This window comes from Stegodyphus dumicola, chromosome 1, assembly GCF_044657685.1.
Source record: "Stegodyphus dumicola isolate Sdum_Otavi_A_Nest chromosome 1, ASM4465768v1".
In the NCBI taxonomy this organism is placed as follows: domain Eukaryota; kingdom Metazoa; phylum Arthropoda; class Arachnida; order Araneae; family Eresidae; genus Stegodyphus; species Stegodyphus dumicola.
Window position 1 is genome coordinate 22961960 of NC_140768.1, and position 22625 is coordinate 22984584.

Below are 22625 nucleotides of genomic sequence, written 5' to 3' on the forward strand. Positions count from 1 at the left end.
AGTGTCGTAAGACAATTGAATCTTTGAATGGTTTTAAACAAGTACAAAAATAAATGTGCAATCTTCGATTCGACATTTCACTTCATTAACCTTCTTCAAATGACTTTCACAAATATAATTAAAAACTACTGCCCAATTAACATTTTAGATTAGAATTCACAATTAACTTTTGTATCTTGAACTTTTGGGAAAGGACCTTCTATTAAAAAAAAAAAGCCTTTCTTTAGTAAAACTTCAAAACCACAGAATGACAGTCTAAAATATAGAGACTTTTCTCGGCATAAAAGCCCCTTGGAACATCCAAAGAAAGACGGGCAACAGAAAGCGAGTAAATCTCTTTGCTTAAAGTACTCTCCTCGAAACCCAGCAGACAATGCTTTCACACTTAAGAGAGCCAATTAATTAAGCTAGTGAACACTGCTTCACTTCCGATGTTTATCTTCTTGTGGTTATCTCGGGAATCACTTAAACAATCCATTCTGCGTGTTTTGGTTTGGGTTGTTAAGTTACAGATGTAAAAGTGTTTTAAAACTGGTAGAATATTTCAGCCTTTTACCGAGGAATAAAGAGTACTCTTGCAGTATGAAAAATATCCATTCTGCCAGAATACTTTTATTGCATGCCCTTCTAAATCTTTCCCAATAAATATATAGAGTCTTTCTATAAAATGAGCATCAATGTGAATGTTAATTGTTGTCGTTAGTAATATTAATAGCGTTCCTAGTCACAAAATAATTAACCAAAGTTAATTATTGATTATTATTATGTAATTATTTTATAATTAATAATTAATATTAAATGAGTTAGCTAATTATTGTGGTCATTAATGTTATTAACATTCCTAGCTATAAAACAGTGATTTTTCGAGCATTAAAAATCTTATGAATCTCGAGCATTAAAATTTTAATCATTATGAAGAATGTTTAGCTGCCTAGAAAGGTTTGGCTTACTTAATTATGGCAAAGCATACTTTGGCTATCTGCCTAAGGGAAGGGATGCCTTCGTGAAGGACTTTCTAAGGAAGACTGGCTCGTATACACGTTAAGCATGGGGGAAGCCACGAAAACGCCCATGCAGCCAGCCCGTTCGCGGGATTCGAACCTCGGACCCAACTACCAGTGTTCAAAATTACTTTACCGCTCGGCCGCTGGTGGGCCTGCCTGTAAAGGAAAACTTGCTTAAAGCGAAATTTAATAATTTAAAGAGTAATAATTTAAAGAGTACAGGAAACATAAATGCAATTATAATTTATCTATTAGTTAATGTAAACTTAAAGCAATTATTTTGTAAGCTTACACCCGAAATATAATTTCTTAATTAAAATACTTTGACTAAATTATTAGACCATAAATCTAGTTTTTATCGTTATCTTAAACTTGTCATTATCGGTTAATCGAAATAACCAATCTAGGTTTAAATAAAATAAAAATATTTTTATTTGTATCCAAGGTTTTGCTATTTGATACAAAATAAAAGAGCATTTCAAACTGCAGCTAACAAAATAACGCTATTTACAGGTTCAAACTAAAAGTAACTTAAAGTATTAAAACAAACCTGTTGTTTAAACACTTCAACTCAACAAATCACAGACTTTTTACCTGCTATAAATTTTATGCATTTGGAACTAGAATTACTAAGTAGGAGCTAAAATTTAACTTAGTATATAATTCAATAATTCTAAAAAAAAGTAAAAAATCTGAGAGCTTATAGATTTTATATTTCTTCCAAACGGCCGCTTTTTTAACGTAAGTGTGTTAGGTTTATTTATTAAACATCATATTCTTCGCACTTAAACCATAAAATTGAATTAAACAGCAAAAAAACTTATATAATTTAATAATTCTAAAAAAAAGTAAAAAATTTGTAATCTTACAGATTTTATATTACTTCCAAACGGGTGCTTTTTCAACGTAAGTATGTTACGTTTATTTATTAAACACCATGTTCTTAGCACTTAAACCATAAAATTCAATTCAACAGTAATATCACAAAATATTTAAAAAGAGCATATCTTTAGAATTTCCGATTCGCAGTCTCGCTCGCTGGAAATATATTTTTTCCCGTTAAGTGTGGCAATTTCTCGCTTTGAAATTTTTGAGTTTGTTAATCAGAAACTCGTTAAAGTTTTACAAAATATGAAATAAATAATAAAACAAATTCCAAATTTGAGCTTCCAGATACCTATATTCGAGGGAGGCCTACGTTATTCAAACTTCGACGCCTTTGGGTACCGTTATTTTTTCACATTGCGAGAAACATACGTACATTCATGCAGATTCTTTTTTACTTAATTTCTTTAATGTAGGGTTCTAATAGTTGATGGTAAGCCGCCTGGAGGTTAGAGAAGTCGACTGCGATACCGAAAGGCCCGTGCTTGAATCACGGAGAAGGCATGGTTGTAACTATCTGTCCCTTCATAGGAGGCAAAAGTGGCCCGCCTATTGGTTGTCTCCATACTAAAGGGACCACCACTTCTGGCCTTAGTAGTGGCTAAGCCGAACTCGGCTGAAGGCCCGCCATTGATTAACAAAAATTTGTGGCAACAATCTCAAAAGTGAAACGCCGTTTTTTAGCGGACGACGCAGAGAATTTTGGTTAGTTTTAACTGAAAGTAGTAATTTTGTGCAAATTTTTTCATTCTCGCCAAAAGGAATGCTCTTTTAAAATATTCATAACAATGGCAGTGATCTATTAATAACAGTAGCAAGAAAGAAGAAAAAATATCACGAAAAAGGACAAACTATTTTTGCTTATCTTGTTTTTTACGTAAAAATAAAAATAAAAAGCACATTTCTGTCATTTTAATGAAGTTTAATGGTAACAAGGATGCACGGATATTTTTTGATAGCCCCAAAATCCTTTTGAAATATTAAAAAAATTAAAGCTATAATATTCCCTGGAATGATGTTCAAGACAGTAGATGACAATACAAAAATGTTCGGGTTTCTTTCAGATTAAATTTTAACTTGTATTTCACTTTAAAAAGCATGAATGTTCATTTCTGCATTTCGATTTTGACCGGAAAACCGAAATATTGTTAAGTTACTCGCTTTATTTTACATTAAGCAATATTATACTCAAATACTTTTTTATAGAGTTAGATTGGTTCCTGATATAGTAATGCAAAAATATAAAAATAATGCAATGTGTGTAAAAAATTGTAATCATAAAACACTATTAGGTATTTCATCCTTCTTCTTGGCATGCTTTCGTGGTGTGGTGGTCTGCACGCTGGGTGCGTATTCCAGAGATCCGTGGTTCGATTTCCGACGAAGGCTGTAATACTTCTTTGGCGAAATGAAGCAACTCCAATGATGGAACACAGCAATAACTTTTATTTAACACTCAAAAAAAAAAAAAAAAAAATGGCGACATACAAACAAAAAGAGAAAACATATTCTATCATTTAAAATTAAATTGCATTCTTCGTGCGAGAGTCGCACGTGGCACTCGAGTCTGGTTTCAAATATTGCCATTCAGAAATACCTTGATGTTCATCTATTTAAGTTATTTAAACTACAAGATTTTAATATTATTTAAATCTGTTACAACCTCTCCCCCAACGGAGAGACTTTTACCGAAGGGAAAAGTTCTGTAAAATTTAACAGTTTAATAAGCTCGGCTTGCTCATTTGCTAGAGCAAAGGTAACTTCTCTCATAAGTTTCCAAATTTTCAGGCCGAAAATTTTAAGTTTTAAACAAATATTTTTAAACCACATTTAAATAGGAAGAAAATGGAGAGTATTCAAATTAGTCTTCTTTTTTTTTTCTTGACGGCGCCTAGATCTCTTCCATGGTGGACCAGTTCCTCGGCTATAATTCACAGCAAAGCCTTTCCTCAGTTCATCTGTGCCTTTCGGATAATATTCATTTGTCATTTGCTTTCGACAATTGTTTTCTTCGTCTATTAGTAGCGGCTTTGATATTAAATCAAAAGCCGAAAGATGATGATGACGCTGCATTGAAAAATGATTCTCAATATTAATTTCTTTATCGTTTTTCAAATTTTCGTGAACATCTCCCACGTTTAATTCTGGTGAATTAACTTCTTCTTCAAATACATCTCTGGATGCTTTATTTTCTTCCTTCATCTGTTCCAAGATCTGCTCTTCAGCTATTTTTCTTTTCCTTTGAAAATGGAGAGTATTCAAATTAGTCTTCTTTTTTTTTTCTTGACGGCGCCTAGATCTCTTCCATGGTGGACCAGTTCCTCGGCTATAATTCACAGCAAAGCCTTTCCTCAGTTCATCTGTGCCTTTCGGATAATATTCATTTGTCATTTGCTTTCGACAATTGTTTTCTTCGTCTATTAGTAGCGGCTTTGATATTAAATCAAAAGCCGAAAGATGATGATGACGCTGCATTGAAAAATGATTCTCAATATTAATTTCTTTATCGTTTTTCAAATTTTCGTGAACATCTCCCACGTTTAATTCTGGTGAATTAACTTCTTCTTCAAATACATCTCTGGATGCTTTATTTTCTTCCTTCATCTGTTCCAAGATCTGCTCTTCAGCTATTTTTCTTTTCCTTTGAGCTCTAGTAGAAATGGCATTAAAATGGTATCACTAAGTTTACGTTCAAGTGATAAACTAATAAAATAAGGCAGTTCAGTGTTAACAGGAAGTAATAACCTGATATCACTAATATTTCGTTCAGTGATGAACTAATAAAATAAGGCAATTCAATATCAACAGGAAGTAATAACCTGGTAGCACTAATATTATGTTCAGTGATGAACTAATAAAATAAAAATACGCACGATTATTCGATCTCGGTCGGTGCCTCCAAAATAATTAAGACTGTAATACTTCTTTGGCGAAATGAAGCAACTCCAATGATGGAACACAGCAATAACTTTTATTTAACACTCAAAAAAAAAAAAAAAAAAAAAAAAAAATGGCGACATACAAACAAAAAGAGAAAACATATTCTATCATTTAAAATTAAATTACATTCTTCGTGCGATGCGAGAGTCGCACGTGGCACTCGAGTCTGGTTTCAAATATTGCCATTCAGAAATACCTTGATGTTCATCTATTTAAGTTATTTAAACTACAAGATTTTAATATTATTTAAATGTGTTACAAGGCGTTGTATATTTTTTGTCTTGCCTGCTTCCAAAAAATATCTAATGTCTCTAGAACACAAATGCGAATTATATTGATGTAAACGATTCTAAAAATTTCGATTAGACATTTCTACAATTTTCTTTCATTTAAACGCTTTCTATTTTAAAAGCATATAGAAGAATTCAATATATGTATTGTCAAGAAATGCCAAGCTGCGGTAAGATAGCTTCCCCACAAAGCGGTTGCCAAAAAGTGGCAAGAAAAGGCAAGGTTGCCAGATTTGGCAACCTTGCCTTTGGCGATATGCCGTAGTTGCCAGTTGGCGATATGCCGTAGACGGAATTGTGTTGTTGATTGTTTCAACTTAATTATCGTAGTTTTTCGACGACAGTAAACGTGTCTTTGGAACTGTCATGTGTAATAATGGCGAATAAATTGAGTTTTGATTCTTCAACGAGTCTTATCATCAATTACTCCAAATCCACGAACCTGTAGAACACAACAGTATTATATAAAGTAAGCTATATTTCTCGAAAAATACTGTATTACTAATTCTAGAAGTTCTTATTTGTAATGGAATGCCTTTGAGACTTGGTTTATAATTATGCTTTCGGGGTATAATAAATAATAAATGAATTATGTTCTTTTAGGGCATTTTCTGAGCTGAAACTATGGGAAAAAAGTCATCATAATAGAAGCATCTGTTTCTCATATAAGTTAAGAATTGAATTCAAATGAAAATAGTTTTTTAAAAGTGGCAAATGAACTGCTTTAGATCAAAGTCAAAAGAACAATGGGCACTTTTCCTAAAAAGAGGAAAAAAATTAGATTAAAAAAAAGAAATAAAAGCTCGTGCAAAAAAAGAACTTGGAGTACTCTTATAATATGGAAGATAAATAGCAGATCGTACGCTATATTAATTTGTCAGCAATATTTGTCGAACTATACATCCAATCCAGAGGCACTTGGTAAGGTAAAAGAAAATGCTTTACGTTCTCCCCATTTAACAGAAGCTAGGCTCCTAGGGCGACTAGAGAGGCAAGAAGACAACTGCCATGTCACTGGAAAATTTTGCATACTAAGATTCATACTAATAATTTCTTTCAAATTTCATGTATTTATTAGAGAAATTGCATTGATACTTCTTAAAACATCCACCATGTACGAAGCAGTAATGCAGGTTGCTGTTAGGTAACTAAGTAAGCATATATGTTTTAAATCAAAAACCTGGCAGTTATAAATTCAAATTCTGAAAATTTTACCAGCCTTACTAACCGAACTAATCTCTACTTAAGTAGGTGATGTTGTGATAATACTGGAAGTATAATTTTTTTAACCACTTTGTAGTTCAAAGAAATGACTAATCTTCGTATTCCAAAGATCTAACAAACTTTCTTTGACCCAGAAGAGTCCATAAAAAATTAAGACTTTGGGGGGTACATAACACCGATTAACTAGCATGATGACTAGGTAAAACTCCAGGAATTGTCGAGAAAATGAGAAAATGCTTCTACTGTATGTGTTACAATCAAACGGAAAGCGCCTAGAGAGGAAAGTCACGAGGCGCAAGAACACAAGAAAACGTTTGCAGTCAAAGCAAAGTTACGATCCCTAAGCATGTGAGAGGCAAATGGTCTGATCAAATTATGTATCTTCTGAAATGAACTTCTCAAAACGTTGCAGCATCACAGCTAAGTCCAGTTTTGAAGAAACGCTTGTAAAGTTTAGTAGTGTGGTCCACTGTAAGGTCGATTTTCAAGACCACATGGATCAGTTTGTTTCTTATCAGGCAATCAGCATTTACAATTCTTCTTAGAATCTTATTCTGTATTCCTGTAAGTTTGCCTTTGCGGCGGACGCCTAGGTTGCTTAGTATAGAGTCGGCCTCTTAATGAGTAAGTATATATATCTCTCACAAGATCCAAAATCTTCAGCTTAAATACCCTACAAACTAATTTACATTCTGGTCTGGTGCGAAATACGGAAAGAAGCCAAATCATAATGGAAGTTTGAAAGCAATTCATGGTTCAGAGTTCTTTTTTGGATTTTAGAAATGAATACTCCTCAGTATAGAGTAATTTTCAAGTAACATGTTTCTCATGTCTTGTAAAGTCTAGAAATGATTAATATAACAGAAAAGGCACATCGAATACCGAGGCAGGTCAAAAACTGTCACTCTGAGTCAAACGTTTAGTCGAGTTATGAACACAGTAGGAATATTTTTGTAGGAAATTAAAATTACTGCTTCAAGGGGAAACACTCAGAAGGAAATAAAAATGAATTATTGTTTTACTCTGGGTAAAATAACTAAATACTAGAGTGTAAACATAGCTTTCATATGCTTAAAAGTTACTGTAAGTTATTGTATTATGATACACACATTTCAATTGAATCTGTAGTACCTCAAGATAAACCTCGATTATTTTAAGAAAGATATAACAATTCTCTTTTGGTTGTCATTTAATAACTTAAAACAGTAACAAATATTTACATAAATTTTTAAACAATTAAACTTGTTATCAAATTTGAAATATTGAATTCTGTTTGTTAAAAAAGTAAAAAAAAAAAAAAATAATATTTACAGTTTATCATTAACTGTAATAAAGACGAAAGACACTTCCGCAAAATTATCTGCTGTAAATAATAAGAAGTCAAGATAACTACAGGTGTTGTAAAGCTACTGCTAAGAATTCGCTCGTGCTGTGCGCGTGTTAAAACTTTTAGGTATGTATGCTATTAATTTTATAAATCTAAATTAGATTCTTGTTTAGATTAGGTGCTACAAATATGTTTTCTATCTTTAATTGAGTTTTCAGACATTATGGTATGCTGGTTAAATATAAAAAATATAGCCGTAGTAGGAATTTCAAATTCGAAGTTAATTACGTCATATTGTGCTTTCTCGATATAACGAAGTGGTAAAATTTAATATCCATTATAATGTTATTCATTTTATGCTTAAAAAGAAATATTGACAAAGAGTATGTTTTAGAAAATTCAACCTTCAAATTAACACAGATTTTTATTTGAGAATTACATTCCAATTCGTTTTCAAAGAGTATCATTTAAGAGTAGTTTCAGCCTGACTGAATTATTAATCTTTCAAAATTTCACATCCAATAATCGCCTTTAGATGAAATATGAAACATTTTCGCTATAAAATATGCAAATCAAATAAATGTTAATAAAAATTCACAACTCAAATAATCTTACAATATTATAAACCAATTTTTAAGTACTTTGCGAATGATAATTAGGCACAGAGGAGCATACTGTATAGTGTTGACTATAGATTAAAAATTCATGTATTGTATTACATACATTGGAGCAACTACTAAAAATTCAAAAGGGCAGTTTAAAAAGATACATGTATAGGTTTCGATTCACAGAGTTAGTTAAGCAATATATAATTTTTTTATTGAATAGTAAATTAAAGAAATTTTGAAAATTCGAATGGCAATGCGCCTGAGAACTGTAAATTAACAAGACAACTTGAATAATAAAGAATAATAAATTAACAAGACAACTTGAATAATAAAGAATAATAAATTAAAGAATAATAAATTAATAATGCGTCGTGAAATGCTACCACTTACCAGTCGTGTAAATCATAAATGCCGTAGTAAAATAAGGTAATTTAATATAAGACGTTATAGATGTTCTCTAATTTAAAACTGGTATATTTACGAAGCATAAGAAAATATTTATGCACATTTGTAATTAATAGTGTATTAGAAACATTTTTGAATTTCGGTTACCGAATTACAGAAGTAGGAAAGTAAATAAAATATAGAATTTAAATATGAAGATAAACACACCAGTATAAAACTTAAAAATAGGCAAAACAGTAGCCTTAACTTAGGGTAAATTCTAAACAAAATTCTATCGATATCGAGGACAATCAGATACTGATCCCTCTTCTTTATAAACAGAAAAAAATTCTCCCAAATTTTTTGAAAAATTTTACATATTCCTATTCCTGATTATGAAATTATGGCTGAGAGACGACGATCATAAACATCCAGATATGTTGAGATAACGATGAAAATAAATATTCAAATTTATCCCGAAAGCAGTTATGGGAAACACTCAGCCTTGCTTAAGACTCTATGAGAGGTCATTGCCTTCTTCGCAACTCCCTTTAGACATCCTAATGACTAGGAGACAGTGGTTATAGCTGAACGTTCTTTATTAATATTTATTGAGCAGAGAGAGGCATTATACAGTATGTATGGATTCACGTATATAATTTTGCAGTACTAAAGCTAAAAATATTGTTTCCGTGTTTTTATCCATTATAAGAAGTGTTCGAAGTACGTTTTCAACATTCTGTGTAGGATATTCAGTATAGCTTTATTCAGATCAATAACTGATGCTTATATGCGTCCGAAAAAAAATTGGCTTCATTAAATAGTATTAAGATCACGGAATACCGGAGGTTATGCTATTATTTCTATAAAACTCTCTGTACTACTATTGAATCCGTACTACTACCTGCAATATCCGTTTATAAATTTCTGTAAGGTTTGTAAATATCTTGTCTTTGTAAAGTGTATTTATAATGTGTACTGCTGTATGTTCTGCTGCAAAGTAATTTGAGTATCTGAAATAATATAATTATGCAAATTATGCCCTTTTGTCCTGAACCACAACGGTAATAGTATCGCACCATGTTATTAGATGTATCTCCTAATGCTAGATATTGGGGACGCAAGGAATGAAGGTAGAATGATGATGTCTTGGTAGAATGGTGATGGCTTAGTAGAATGATGATGTCTCCGTCTCCCGTCATCTGTCAACTATTGTTTAAACCTTCAAAATAATTTTTTTCACGGGCAACACAAGTTGTACAATGAAACATTTATGGCATTCTTTTTGCATACAAAGCTATTTCTCATGGTATTATCGACAGAACTAATTTCCATTTACATCTATCGCATTAACAATTTCCTCAGTAGTCATATGACAGAATTTGCATAGGGTTGTCTCTACTGTGTTGACATTGTCCTCCATAGTCACAACGAAGGCCTTCCAGAGTTTAAGCCTTTTTGAACGTTCATAAATTTCTTATTGCAATTTAGAAACTGTTAGACGAAATAAAGCAGCTTTCTTAGGAGGCGATTTATTGCAATGAAGGCAGGATTTGATTAGTACCATGTCGCTTTCTTTTAAGTAAATCCATAATGTTTAAGTCTAAATTAGGTTTAGGTCTACGTACCTAAATTCTATGCTCTCTACTTAAATAAACTAGTAGAGTGTTTTAAATAATGCTTCTTCACATGTCTGGCATTTCAACAGAACATTTTAATTTCCTAAAACGCATAAATATTAGTCTCGTTATATTTTTAATGCTTTAGTTATTTGAAAAGGAGTTTGGATTAAAAGAATTTTCCAAATTCTTCAAAATCTCCACAAAATTTCTTGAATTTGATCACCTATATTCGTCCCGTGAAGAACAATATTTTATTATCCCTCTTTCGCGTCACAATTGACTTGCCTATTAAAAATGTATGTCAGGGTGGGGCCAACTGGGTCATCATATTCTGGAAAATAGAAACGGTTTTATCCGTTCCCAATTGCCAAGTGTCCAGGGAAAAAATATGATGCTTAGTAGATGCTTAACTGGGGGGGGGGAGGTAGAAAACAATAATGCCGCTACCATTCTTTTTAGATTTTTGGGTTAGAAACGAACTACATTTGCGGAGGAATTGAATGAAAGAATATTTATTCTCCAATGTAACTGGAGTGGTAACATTAAAAATGCATAAAATCAATTCAGAGAAAGAAAATGTGAGCATAAATATGATACTTTTTAGCGTCATCTTACGGTCATACGGCAGCGCTTGTTGTTTTAAATTTTTATATTTTTCAGCGGTCATTAAAGGAGACTTAAACATTATGGAAACCTTTTTGTTATATATTGCTGCTTTAAACTGGAAATAAGTAGGCGTTTAGTTTTTAACTGAAAATAAGGAAGTACTAATTCAGAAGTCAAACAACAAAAATCAGCGTTATATTTTCAAAGTAGCGCTGATTTTTATTGTTTGACTTCTGAATTACTATTTGTTCGGCGTGTCATTGTGCCTTAATAATAAGAAAGTAGTTGACGAATAAATAAAAACGAAATTATTAAGTATAGGGTAAATTCTATCATCCAAACTTTGAAGACCCTATCTTACAACCGTGGAGTTCTCCCCAGGTTAAGTAAAAGTAAACTTGTTAATTTATTTGCATAGTTAAAAACTTTCTAACAGTTATATGAAAAACAATAAAATGAAATATGCATCTTTTGAAAAACTACTACACTTTATTTGAATAAATAAGAGGCTCAGGTCAACTTAAAATTGTTTGAAAACATGTAGCCTATAAGCATCAATAGGATAGTTGCGTACTGCATGTAGGCTTACTGTTCCTTCTATACACCGAGAATAAGGTTATTAATAACCTTTCTATGGCATTTGTAAAATTACCTATAACCTTATTCTCGGTAATTTTACAAATGCCATAGTTTAAATTTAAGTGATTAGAAATAGGTTATGCATTTTGTTTTTGGTTGATATAAATAATTCCTTTGCTTGATTTTAGAGAAATTCCAGTGAAAACATGAGTATGCATTTATTTGAATTTATTTTCATTTAAGTTGAAATACAAAAGGATTAACTGAAAATGTTTGTAGAGTAGTTTTAATTATCTTTTCTGAAACGCCATTTGCCCTAAATATGATATCGCCGACGAATGGTCGAAACAAGATTTAACTCCATTTGCATTACAATATCAACTACTTTGTATGAGATGATGTCGCTTTACATGATTCTTCGCTACAGAATTTGCTAAAACAGTTAGAGTCAAATCCCAATTTTTTGTAAATTACATGCACGGGACATGACTTTTTCTCAAATTTTTACTACAGAAGTTTAAAATTTGTTGTATTTTTGGGCAAGTAAAAAACGTAATTTATATTTCTATACTTTGCTTTAAGAAAATGAAGTTGCTTTATTCCTTCTTAAATGTTGTTCAACCATTATCGAAAAAACTCCTTCATTGTTTGTACGTATTTAGTTTACTTAAAAAAACTATCTCATTATCCTGATTTTCTAAATTTCTAGATAGATTGAAGCATTATATATATATATATATATATATATTTATAAACCTACTTCGTATGAATTCATTTCCTCCTTTAACGCAAAATAAGCCCTCTTCTCAATTATTCGTTCTGACATTTTTAAAATTAGGTATGTAAAGGGTTAAGATAAACTCTTCTTTCATACCTAGCTAATCAGCTCGAGTACCAGACGTCGAATGGGGTTTTCTAATGAGGGGGAGGGTATACATCTCATCCAATTTGCTTCTCATTTTTTCTTCCCTGGATCTGTTGCCAAGGCAGCCGCCACAACACACTTTGAGAGTATTTTTCTTTGACAAAGATCAGCAGTATGTATGCCAAGAAATGTCAATCGGCCATAAGTCTTCAGCAAAGTTGCATTTACCAGAATAAAGGATAATCAGTAAATCAGGAAATGCCTTTAAAACGCTGGTTAGTTGTAATACTTGTCTTATAGTGAGGGTTGGCAGTAATGCCTTTTTTGTAAGAATATGCCATTGGCCAATTTTCCTTCAAATGTTTTCGACACTTAGGATAATTCTACTGAGTAATTTAAGTAATATGCTCTTCATTCTTTATGAAAAGCATAACCTCAAAATTTCGAATTCAAGCCGATCGACTCAGAAGTATATACATGAAAGAAAGAAGAGAATGAAGTTGTCCTTCATCTCGTGGAATGCTTCCCTGTAGAATGAATAACTGCAGGTTTGAATTCTGCTGAAGTCAAGAATTATTACCTGTTATACAAACAGAAATTTAAGATTCGTATATGTGTTCTCTCATATATTATTAAAATTTATAAAATTTTAATGCAATCTTTTCAACCACTACCAATGCGCATAGGGAATGATTATCATGAATAGACCACATAATTTGATATGAAATTTTTAAATACGAATGTAAGACCTAACAAGCTGAAATTTGGTTGTATGTTCCTTAGATTAGTCCATGGAATGCAGAAATGTGAGTAATCCATGGATGGACCAGATGCTATTCATGAATGAAGCTTGCATTATGATCACCAACATTTAATTTAGTAAGAAAATGAAAATAAATTAGGAATTAAAAGCAAAGAAATATATGCAAAGCAACTTTATTAAAACAAAGTATTGTTATTTGGAAATTTTTCATTGGACTCAATAATATTCCTTTTATCTTCTTCACGCCAGCACATTGTACGTGCTCATTTTCTGAAGCTTGTACACTGAATCATTTCTTCTGCAATATCCACGTCGCACAAATCGCGATGCAATTTTCATTCACTATTCTCTTCTTGTTTATTTGGTTAATTGAAGGTTCATTTTTCTTTGCCTCGACAGAGAGATCTGGAGTTTGAATTTATGAGGTATTCTTTATTTATTATTCTGGTAAGTTGAGTTTCATTTTTGAACTTGTGCTGCCCCTCGAAGGAAAGGGCAAGTTTGAGCACCTTGTAACAACAATAGATTTGTTGGGTTGTCATTGTTAAATGTCATTTCTATGCATCCATTTTTAGAAACGAATTGAATGAAGGAAATTTATTTAAATTTATTTGCTCCAGGAAATTTATTTTGGCATCATCTTGAACAGTTGTACATTGCACAGTTGCTTTTCAAAAACAATGGATGCGCTTAAAATATTTATACTAATTAGTTGGAGCTAAACGTTTTAGTCTCTGCTGTTGATCACTAATGTTATTGCCTTTAATGTTGCTGTCTTAAGCACCTCCAAACAAACTAGTAACTTTCCTGAGAATAATTCCACTGTTATATGGAGTGGCCCGATGGTATCCTTCAGTTTCTGTTGAAAAGTAAGTAGAAATTAAGTTGAAGACAACTACATTCAGAGGCTAGGCAGAATAAACATGATAACCTCGTTCTTCGAAATAAGTTCAGTAGTCTTGTGGTTTTTGATATATATGAGTGGAATATTCATAGTAGTAATACAGAATCTTCTATCTAGGCTTAATAGTTTTTCTGAAATGTGGCATTATTATAAACAAACACTGTACCAAGGACGCTAGTTAACATTAAACTTAAGCCGTACATAAATTCCACAGTGGCAACACAGCACGGAACGCATTATTCGCTCATTTAAAATGGTACTTCAATCTGCTTTGAAACTATTTATAAAATAAAATATAGACAAGAAAACTAATATTAACAGAAGAAATTGAAATATATTGCTAAGTTTTCTGTATTCGTTAAATATATTGTATTGCAATATATATTAAAAAATAGAAAATGTAAGTGAGGAAAACAGTTCCTATTAGGGATTTCGTCGATGCACCACAAACCAAGCGGGCTGTTGATGAAATTTTACAGGATTCATTCAAGCAAACTATTATGTTATTTTTCGATAGCTGTCATCCAAACCAATGTGCAAAGAACAGATGAAATCTTCAGAGTAACCTAGCTATATAATACGATACAGTACGATAAGTCACATCAAATCTTACCCTTGTAAATGCTTTAAATTAATACAAAAAATAAAATCTTGTCTGATTTAAGTATTCATCTGTAAAAGTCATTTAGATCTTGTGGACTTGCAAGACATGGTTAGTAATAATAAATGAAATATATGCAGATTTTTCTGAGTCATGTCTGAAAGTAGTGAGGAGAAATTGCGGTACTCCATTTATGGACTAGAAGATTCATGAATTTCCAGATTTCCTTTATGTTAATTAACCAATTATTTTATGATGTAAACGTTGACTGTAAATTTTTCCTTCTGTTTCCAAGCCAGAATGCAAATTTGTTTATGTGTATTTAAGATGAGGTTTTTAGATTGTAAATCACACCGTGTTCTGCCTTTCGAGGCCATGTTACAAGGTTGTTAGCTCAGATAACAATTGTAGTCTTCGCCTTGCATTATAATCGCCGATATTGAATCTCCACGGAGGTTATATTGTGAGCCAACTTCGTTAAATGAGCGTTAAATTGATCTGTGTAGTCTTCGGCTACTAGAGTTAGTATTTCTTTAGCTAGTGTTACTTTAAGCTATCAAGGCACAACTGCTGGTTGAGCTTGTAAGTACCAGAAGTGACTTCTACTCTTCCTTAGTGTAAAAAAAAGGGTTTTTTACAGTCTTCACAAGTTTCAGTTGTTATTTTAGACTTGGAAAAAATCCGATGCCCGTCTATCTAACGTTTGGTTACAGTTTATGGTACTTAAGAAAATTACTCTTCCTTAGTGTAAAAAAAGGATTTTTTATAGTCTTCACAAGTTTCAGTTGTTATTTTAGACTTGGAGAAAATTCGATGCCCGTCTATCTAACGTTTGGTTACAGTTTATGGTACTTAAGAAGATTACTATATAAATTCATGTACATTATTTTTTGTACTTAGAAGATAACTAGCGTCAGTGATAATTAACAGATCTCAACTGGTCCTTTATAAAGTACAAAACTGTTTGAAATTAAAAATGAACCATCTAATGATGGTTCCAAATGCTTATTATTCTCTTCTTACAATTTTGCCAACTTCATGAAAGAGAGTATCACTATTACCAATTGAGATAACGTCAGCAGAGTTTTGGAATGTGATATTAGTGTTTCACCAGTTGTGCGAGTACCAAGACGGTCATTAGCGTCTATTATATGGCGCAATGTTGTAAAAATAGTGCATATATTGTTTCATAGAGATCAAGAAATGATATACTACCATAGGGAATCCTAGAGCTGGTAAAGTGTAAGAATAAAATCAGCAAATGCTAGGATAAATACAGGAAATATGTACAACAAGAGGTAATTAAACGCTCTGCAAAGAGAAATTAAGGTTTATTGCTGAGCTTTTCGCCAAAGTGCATGTAATGATCTTATCATTTCTCCTTTATACAAATGATAATTCATTCTGGACAATAGCAAACAGGTTCAAAAACGAGCCTGAGCGAGTAGGACTCATTCATGGCATCGCAGGTATTGCCTACTCTCAAAAGGATATGGCAGAAAGTTTCTGAAACAAATATCCTCTGATAAAGTAACTACCCTTGTGAAATTAGAATATTAAGCAGTTAAATCTTAGACAGAAAAAAATAAATGATAAGATTCCAAACAATTCCATCAATGATCTTCAGAAGAAAGTAATTGTCTTTCTTTCCAACCTTTTTAATGGCTGTTTACGACTCAGTTACTGTATACTTTCCAGAAAGACAGCATGTGTCCTTGCGCTAAAGAAAGTTTGTAAAAATTACCACGGTTTCCATTAGTTACAAACTAATAATCATTACATTTGCAGTGGAAAAGTTATACATATGAAAAGGTTATTCATGGACAGGCGAAGCATTTCATCACAGTTACTGACATTATCTCTTAATATTAAGTTGATTTCCATTTCGGACATTCTATCTCACACAGATTCTACGTGTTGTAGAGATCATCCGCGAAGGACTCAATAATGTCACGACTGCATATAAGAACGACAACTCTCGTTATTCGAACGTCACTAGAACATCCAACTTGTAACTATTAGAAAACTTTTTAACTGTAACTTATCAACTGTTCTCACCCATTTGTACACCAGTTAATTTAGACTACCTTACTTCAAAGCCATGATCAGCACCTGCCGCTCCAATAAAAATCATGCAAATTGTAGCACTCCATGGTTCACCATGTATCGAGCTTAAGTCAAACTACCAGTTTCAGCGACTTTACTGTTGGGACGCTACTGGACGTTTTTTGAGACATGCATAGGTTAATTTAAAAAATTCTAAAGAGAAGCATTTACCTATTAATTCTTTAGCTGCAAAACTTGTAGAGACATTAGGTATTTTTTGGAAGCAGGCAAGATGAAAAATTAGCAACGCCTTCGCCGGAAATCGAACCACTTACCTCTGGAATACCGGCCCAGCGAGCAGAACCACTATACCACGAAGGCACGCTAGGAAGGCGGAAGAAATACCTTACATACTTCCCCTTTTATAGGGCGATTGGGGTTTTCAGAGGTCCCAATCGCCAAATCTTGGGTGAGGAGAATCATAATCTAACACCCATTTAGTTCGGGCGCCACTGTCGAGACATTAGGTTAATTGGAAAAGCAAGAGAGATGAAAAATTAGCAACCGCCTTCGCCGGGAATCGAACCACGGACCTCTGGAATACCGGCCCAGCGTGCAGAACCACTACATCACGAAGGCACGCTAGGAAGGCGGGAGAAATACCTTATATACTCCCCTTTATAAAAGGCAATTTCGGTTTTTAGGGGACCCAATCGCCAAATCCTGGGTGCGGAGAATCATCATCCAATTTTAGTTCGGGCGCCACTGTAGAGACATTAGGTATATTTTTAGAAGCAGGAAAAATGACAATTTAGCAACTGCCTTCACTGGGAATAGAACAACGGACCTCTGAAATACCGGACTAGCACTACACCACGAAGGCACGCTAAGAAGGCAGGAGAAATGCCTTATAAACTAAATAGAGAAGTTTGACTCGCCGAAGCTGTGCAAGTACTCCAAAAGTGAGTAAGCCAATGATGAATAAACCAGGAACACTAGCAGGTCAGGGCGTAGCAGACATAATTCAAAAAGACATTCCAAGTTCAAAGTTCGAATTTAAATTCAACTGCAGCAACGAATTGCAGTTTAAGGGTTAATCCCTAAATGGTGTAATGATCTTTAAAATTAAAATATACAAAGTACAGCGAAATTGATAGTCTGCACTATCTGGCTGAAAGCCGCCTGTTAGTCAAAATGTCACACAGTAGGAGATAGAAGTAATGCGACAATCATAAAATGCTGGCAAGCTATCTCATGGAAGGCGATAACTTGCTCTCATTGGAAGACCAAGGAGTCAAGGATATCATGATAGAATCGCTCGTATGAAAATCACACCAATTGTAGAAACCGCTCGAATATCATTAGCTCCACTGTTTTCTATCCGCGTTCTATCGTATTGCCATATGATGCCATTTAAATATAAGAACGACCCCTCTCATCATTCGATCATCACGCGACCATTCAAGTTGTAAATGGATGACTTTGGAACTGGTATTGTATTCTAGCTATCTTTCTTTGTTTTCAAAGCAGCCTTTTATGGCACTGCACATGAGGCCTATGAAAAGTATAATAACCTGTTTGAGTAGCTGTAATACTGCTCTGGTCTACGTAGAATTATATACAGCTAATCGTGCAGTCTTCAGTGAGCAAAAATTGTTTGTTGTGGACATCGATAACCTGCTTATTATTATACGGATGGAAAGAGATAGCTCATTGCATGCAGTCTGTTTTTACTGTGGAATTCAATTGCATTTTCTTCATATGGAGTGAACAGCTTGAGCGCCGTGTCTTACGGTAGCTAAATGACTTAGGAAAAGTGGTGACCTTAGGTACAGTCCTACAGTAACCGTCCAAACGTCTTAGGTTCTGAGGGTGTAAGATGTTATACACACAACATGTAAAACATCGAAAAACAATTGCTTTACTTTAAGGAAATTTGGTATACAGATGGACAATGCTTTAAAACAGCCAATAGTCATAGCAAAATAAACAGGCGATAAAGATTTTATGATATGCAAATGAAACCCAAAGTGGCAAAAACGTGATACCTCATACTTCCAGAGTGGTCTGGCTAATATAGACTGAGGGCACCTCTCACTATTTTACATGCTTCACAATGGGCACTTATAATGTAAATAAGGTTGCTGGGCAACAACTCTCATTCTTCTAAAAGCATGGGTTTTAATGCGGACAGATCCTAGGAGTGCTTTGACGTCATGAACGGCTCTTCTTAGAACATCCCAAACATACTTTGTAAGATTAGGACTTTTATAATGACTTTGCTGAGTCCACCATATGGTGAATACCCTCTTCTCCCAGAAAATCATCGACTCTATGTGGTATATCCTATTATCCAGAAAAATTATGTCCCCAATAGCTTTCCGAAACAGCCTTATTTAAGTTTCAAGGATCTTATCTTGTTGTGTGATCACAATGTTGCATCGATCTACTACATATACCAAGTTTATAAAATTTAGATAATTACTTTTGTGTGCATTTTTATTTCACTTTTCTTTCATTTTTGACAGGGAAAGTACTTGATGAAAAGCTTAACGACGATTCACCTTCAGCCAGACTCTCCAGCCAGATTTCCAGATTTAAACCCTATAGAACATATCTTGAATGTTCTTGAAGGGCAGCTGCAACTTACAATTTATTCTCTGAGAACCCTCCAGAAATTTGAAACCAGCACTGTTGCAAGAATTCGACCAACTGAGACAGAGATTCATAAATTGCTTCATTTCCAGTGTGAAATCAGATTACGGGAGTTGTATGATTTTTAGAGAAGACCATACCGTCTTTAAGCATTCTTTTTTGTTCGATCTTGCAACCGCTATTTTTGACATTCTAACGCCAACGAGCCTTAAACACGATCTTGCGCGTGTACTGCAATTTCAGTATACTATCGGTTTTTTTGTACTATATCCATACCAAACTTCATTAAAATCTGTTCACGAATTCCGGAGATAATGAAATGTGAAAATTCTCCAAATTTTGAATACCAGTATAAAAGAAACCACATGATGTAGATTTTGTAAAAATGTTTTCATCTTATAATGGAAACTGCGATAGGGATTATACTTTATATCAAAATTTCAGCAGAATTTGAATTTTCGTTACCTATCCGGATCAGCACCGAGAAAAAAGTTTCTTAGCTTACTTAATGTGAGTGAAAATTATGTTAAGCTCACTTACAGATAGCTTTCTCAAGTCTCTGGTTGATTTCAGCTTTGAAAACAAACCAGGGAATCTTAATTTCTTTTCGAACGAGAAGGGACACCGAGTTTCCCTTTAACGCATTGACACTTGCTTTTATTGATATTGATATTAAAAATAGTTTTGCTTATACGGTATTTGGCTTGGGGAAGCCTTTGTGGAGGACGGGAAACTGGACCGGAAGGAAGGGAAACTGGATCGTATACGTTGGCTCGTTACATATAGGGAAAACCACGAAAATGCCCATGCAGCCAGTCCGTTAGCCGAAATTCGAATCTCGGTCGAACTATCGGTGTTCAGCGACTTTATTGCTAGGCTACTGGTGGATCTGTGTATAATGGATGACAATACCTGCAGAAACTATAGTCAAAGTTGTAGTTATTTTTATTTCTTATTTTTTACATATTTTAGCAAATCCCCGAACTCTAAATAAATCTGTAATTGCAGACTGCTGATAAAAATTTTCTGTTAGGGTAAAAGAAATTGTGTGTGTTAATTAATTTCTAAACTCACTCAGCCGAGTTAATTCGGGAAAGCTGAGTTAAATTACTTCCGCATACCCGAGTAAATATGTTAGATATTTTTCTTCTAGGTTTGAATGTAACAGAATATATTCGCTACAGTTTTGAGTTAAAAATAAAGGTGTAATTTTTATTGGTGCATTAAGATGTTAATTAATTGATCATTCGCTTAGTGACGCTGGTATGAGTATTTTATACATAAAATTTTTTAAAATTTATATCTGTTATTTAGCCTTTGTATTTATAGGAAAAAGGTTGTAGTGTTCCTTACTCTTTATGTCTATGATGAAAGTCGAGGAACCTAGCCAGCTGTTTAGCGACTTTTCGCTGAGTGGAAATAGCTAAAGATGTAAGAAGGGTAAAACTACCCTTTATTTTACTCAAAGTAAGATAACAGTCGGCCCTTTTTCGGGCTTACGACAAAGCCTCTACTTGGGCTTAAACACAGAAAAAGAAACAGGAACTAAACTTAAACTAACTAAGAGTGACTTAGCCGAAGCTAAACACAAGCATCTACCGTAGTTGGCCCTTAATTTAAACTAGCCGGAGGATATCAATAGGCATGTAATAAACGGCCGAACGTAACGGCTTTAAGAGAGTCAGCCCGAAAGCAAGCTACTCAGGATGCTAAGCTCTCTCTCACGAAGTAAACTGAATTTTTCTTAATTACTCCTTCTAACTCATTTGCATTCAACGCGAATCTAAAAACTCATTCTCGTAGGGAGTTGTAAGTGGAAACAAGAGTTGATAGGAATGGGACTTTAAAATTAAAATATACCTTACGAGGTTATTGAAAACTACCTTTGATAAGCTCGTTATTCTGGAAAGACTTAATTTACATATGGTTTTATCACAAAGATATTATATCGGAAATCTCAATATATTGATCAGCGTCGTGACAGAAGAATACAGTGTCTAATTCGTTTACTTTGTTTCTGAATAAAGTCTAGAAACAACACTTCAAGGATTGATCTTAAGACTTATTTAAAACTTTATTGCGCTTGTATACTTTTGCAAGATGAGTTAGGAGTTCCTTGATAACTCCTAAATTGTTACTGATGAGCACTTAAGTTACTCAGTTAAGGGACTCAGTCTTGAAAAGATTGCTTTAACGATATTCTTTCCTTTTCAGAATCAGCGATGGGTCCCTGAAATGTCGACTCCCACGCGACAGAGGTCCCTGCGCGAGAGAATTCAGTCAGCGTCTCGTGGAATTGGCATCTCGTGGCAGTGAGTATAGCGTTTCTTTTTTATCCTTATTGCTTTCATCTTGCATCTATTATTATAAGGCTAATTGCTAATGTATTGAAGTAAATAGCTTTACAAACCCTTTCAAGACCATGTTATTAGATAATCATCCTAGATTAAAATTAGGAGAAGCAGGAATTTAAACTGGTTTGAGTTTGAAGTAAAACGCTGACAATTTTGAAAGTATATGGCACAGATGTCTATCCTTCTAAGAATATAAGATGACTTTGCTCTCTACTTTACCAAAATGAATAAAAATGAGAATAAATGAGCTTATTAACCCTCTGGCTGATCATCCCGTGATTTCCACGCCAACTCAAATGTAGCAAAATTTGCTTATCCCGCGATTTTCGCGGGTATATGTATTCTTCCTTTATTGAGGAGCACATCCCTGTTTTTCCCCGTTCAAGCATTTAAATAAATTATACACAGTATTAGGCGTTTAGTTTACGTTTTGGCCAACAGATATCGTTAGTTGTCCACTAAATTGCGGCATTTGAAGGCACGTGGTATTAGCGCTCAAACTTCACTTTTTGCCGCTTGTTTCTTACAGAAATGCCTGCGATTATCTTCGATTACCTTCGATTAAACGTTCAGCGATTATCTTTATTATTTAATTAAATTATTGAATTATTAATTAGACTGATTAGTAATTAGATTTAGTGAATCTGGAGCAAAAACTGTGAAGTTGGGACTTTGCCCTTGAACCCTGTTTTGAACTCTATCAGACTAAACTGCATTTCTGAGGTATTTTCCCCTTAGCGCTTTATATTTTCTTAAATTTTATGCATTTTATTTTTTTTATATTATGAAATAAATAGAAATTAACTGTGATTCGACTGAAATTTATATTAAAAAAGATTTTTTTTGGTGATAACATCTGAAATTGGTTTTCTGGCAACTTAGTTTCTCATGATAAAAATCTATGTACAAATATTTTCTAGAAAGTAAAAATGCATTTTTCAATTCTCCAATATATATAGATTCAAAAT

General features: G+C 33.4%; 1 protein-coding gene across 1 annotated transcript in view; it reads left to right on the forward strand.

Annotated features, from left to right (window-relative positions):
* LOC118191038 (oxidation resistance protein 1-like) overlaps positions 1 to 22625 on the forward strand; it is a 189996-nt gene that overhangs the window by 15692 nt on the left and 151679 nt on the right. The window contains exon 2 of the mRNA XM_035361827.2: positions 21518 to 21615. Within this exon, the coding sequence (XP_035217718.1) occupies positions 21539 to 21615 (77 nt within the window). The 5' untranslated portion in view covers positions 21518 to 21538. The remainder of the gene's footprint in view (positions 1 to 21517; positions 21616 to 22625) is intronic.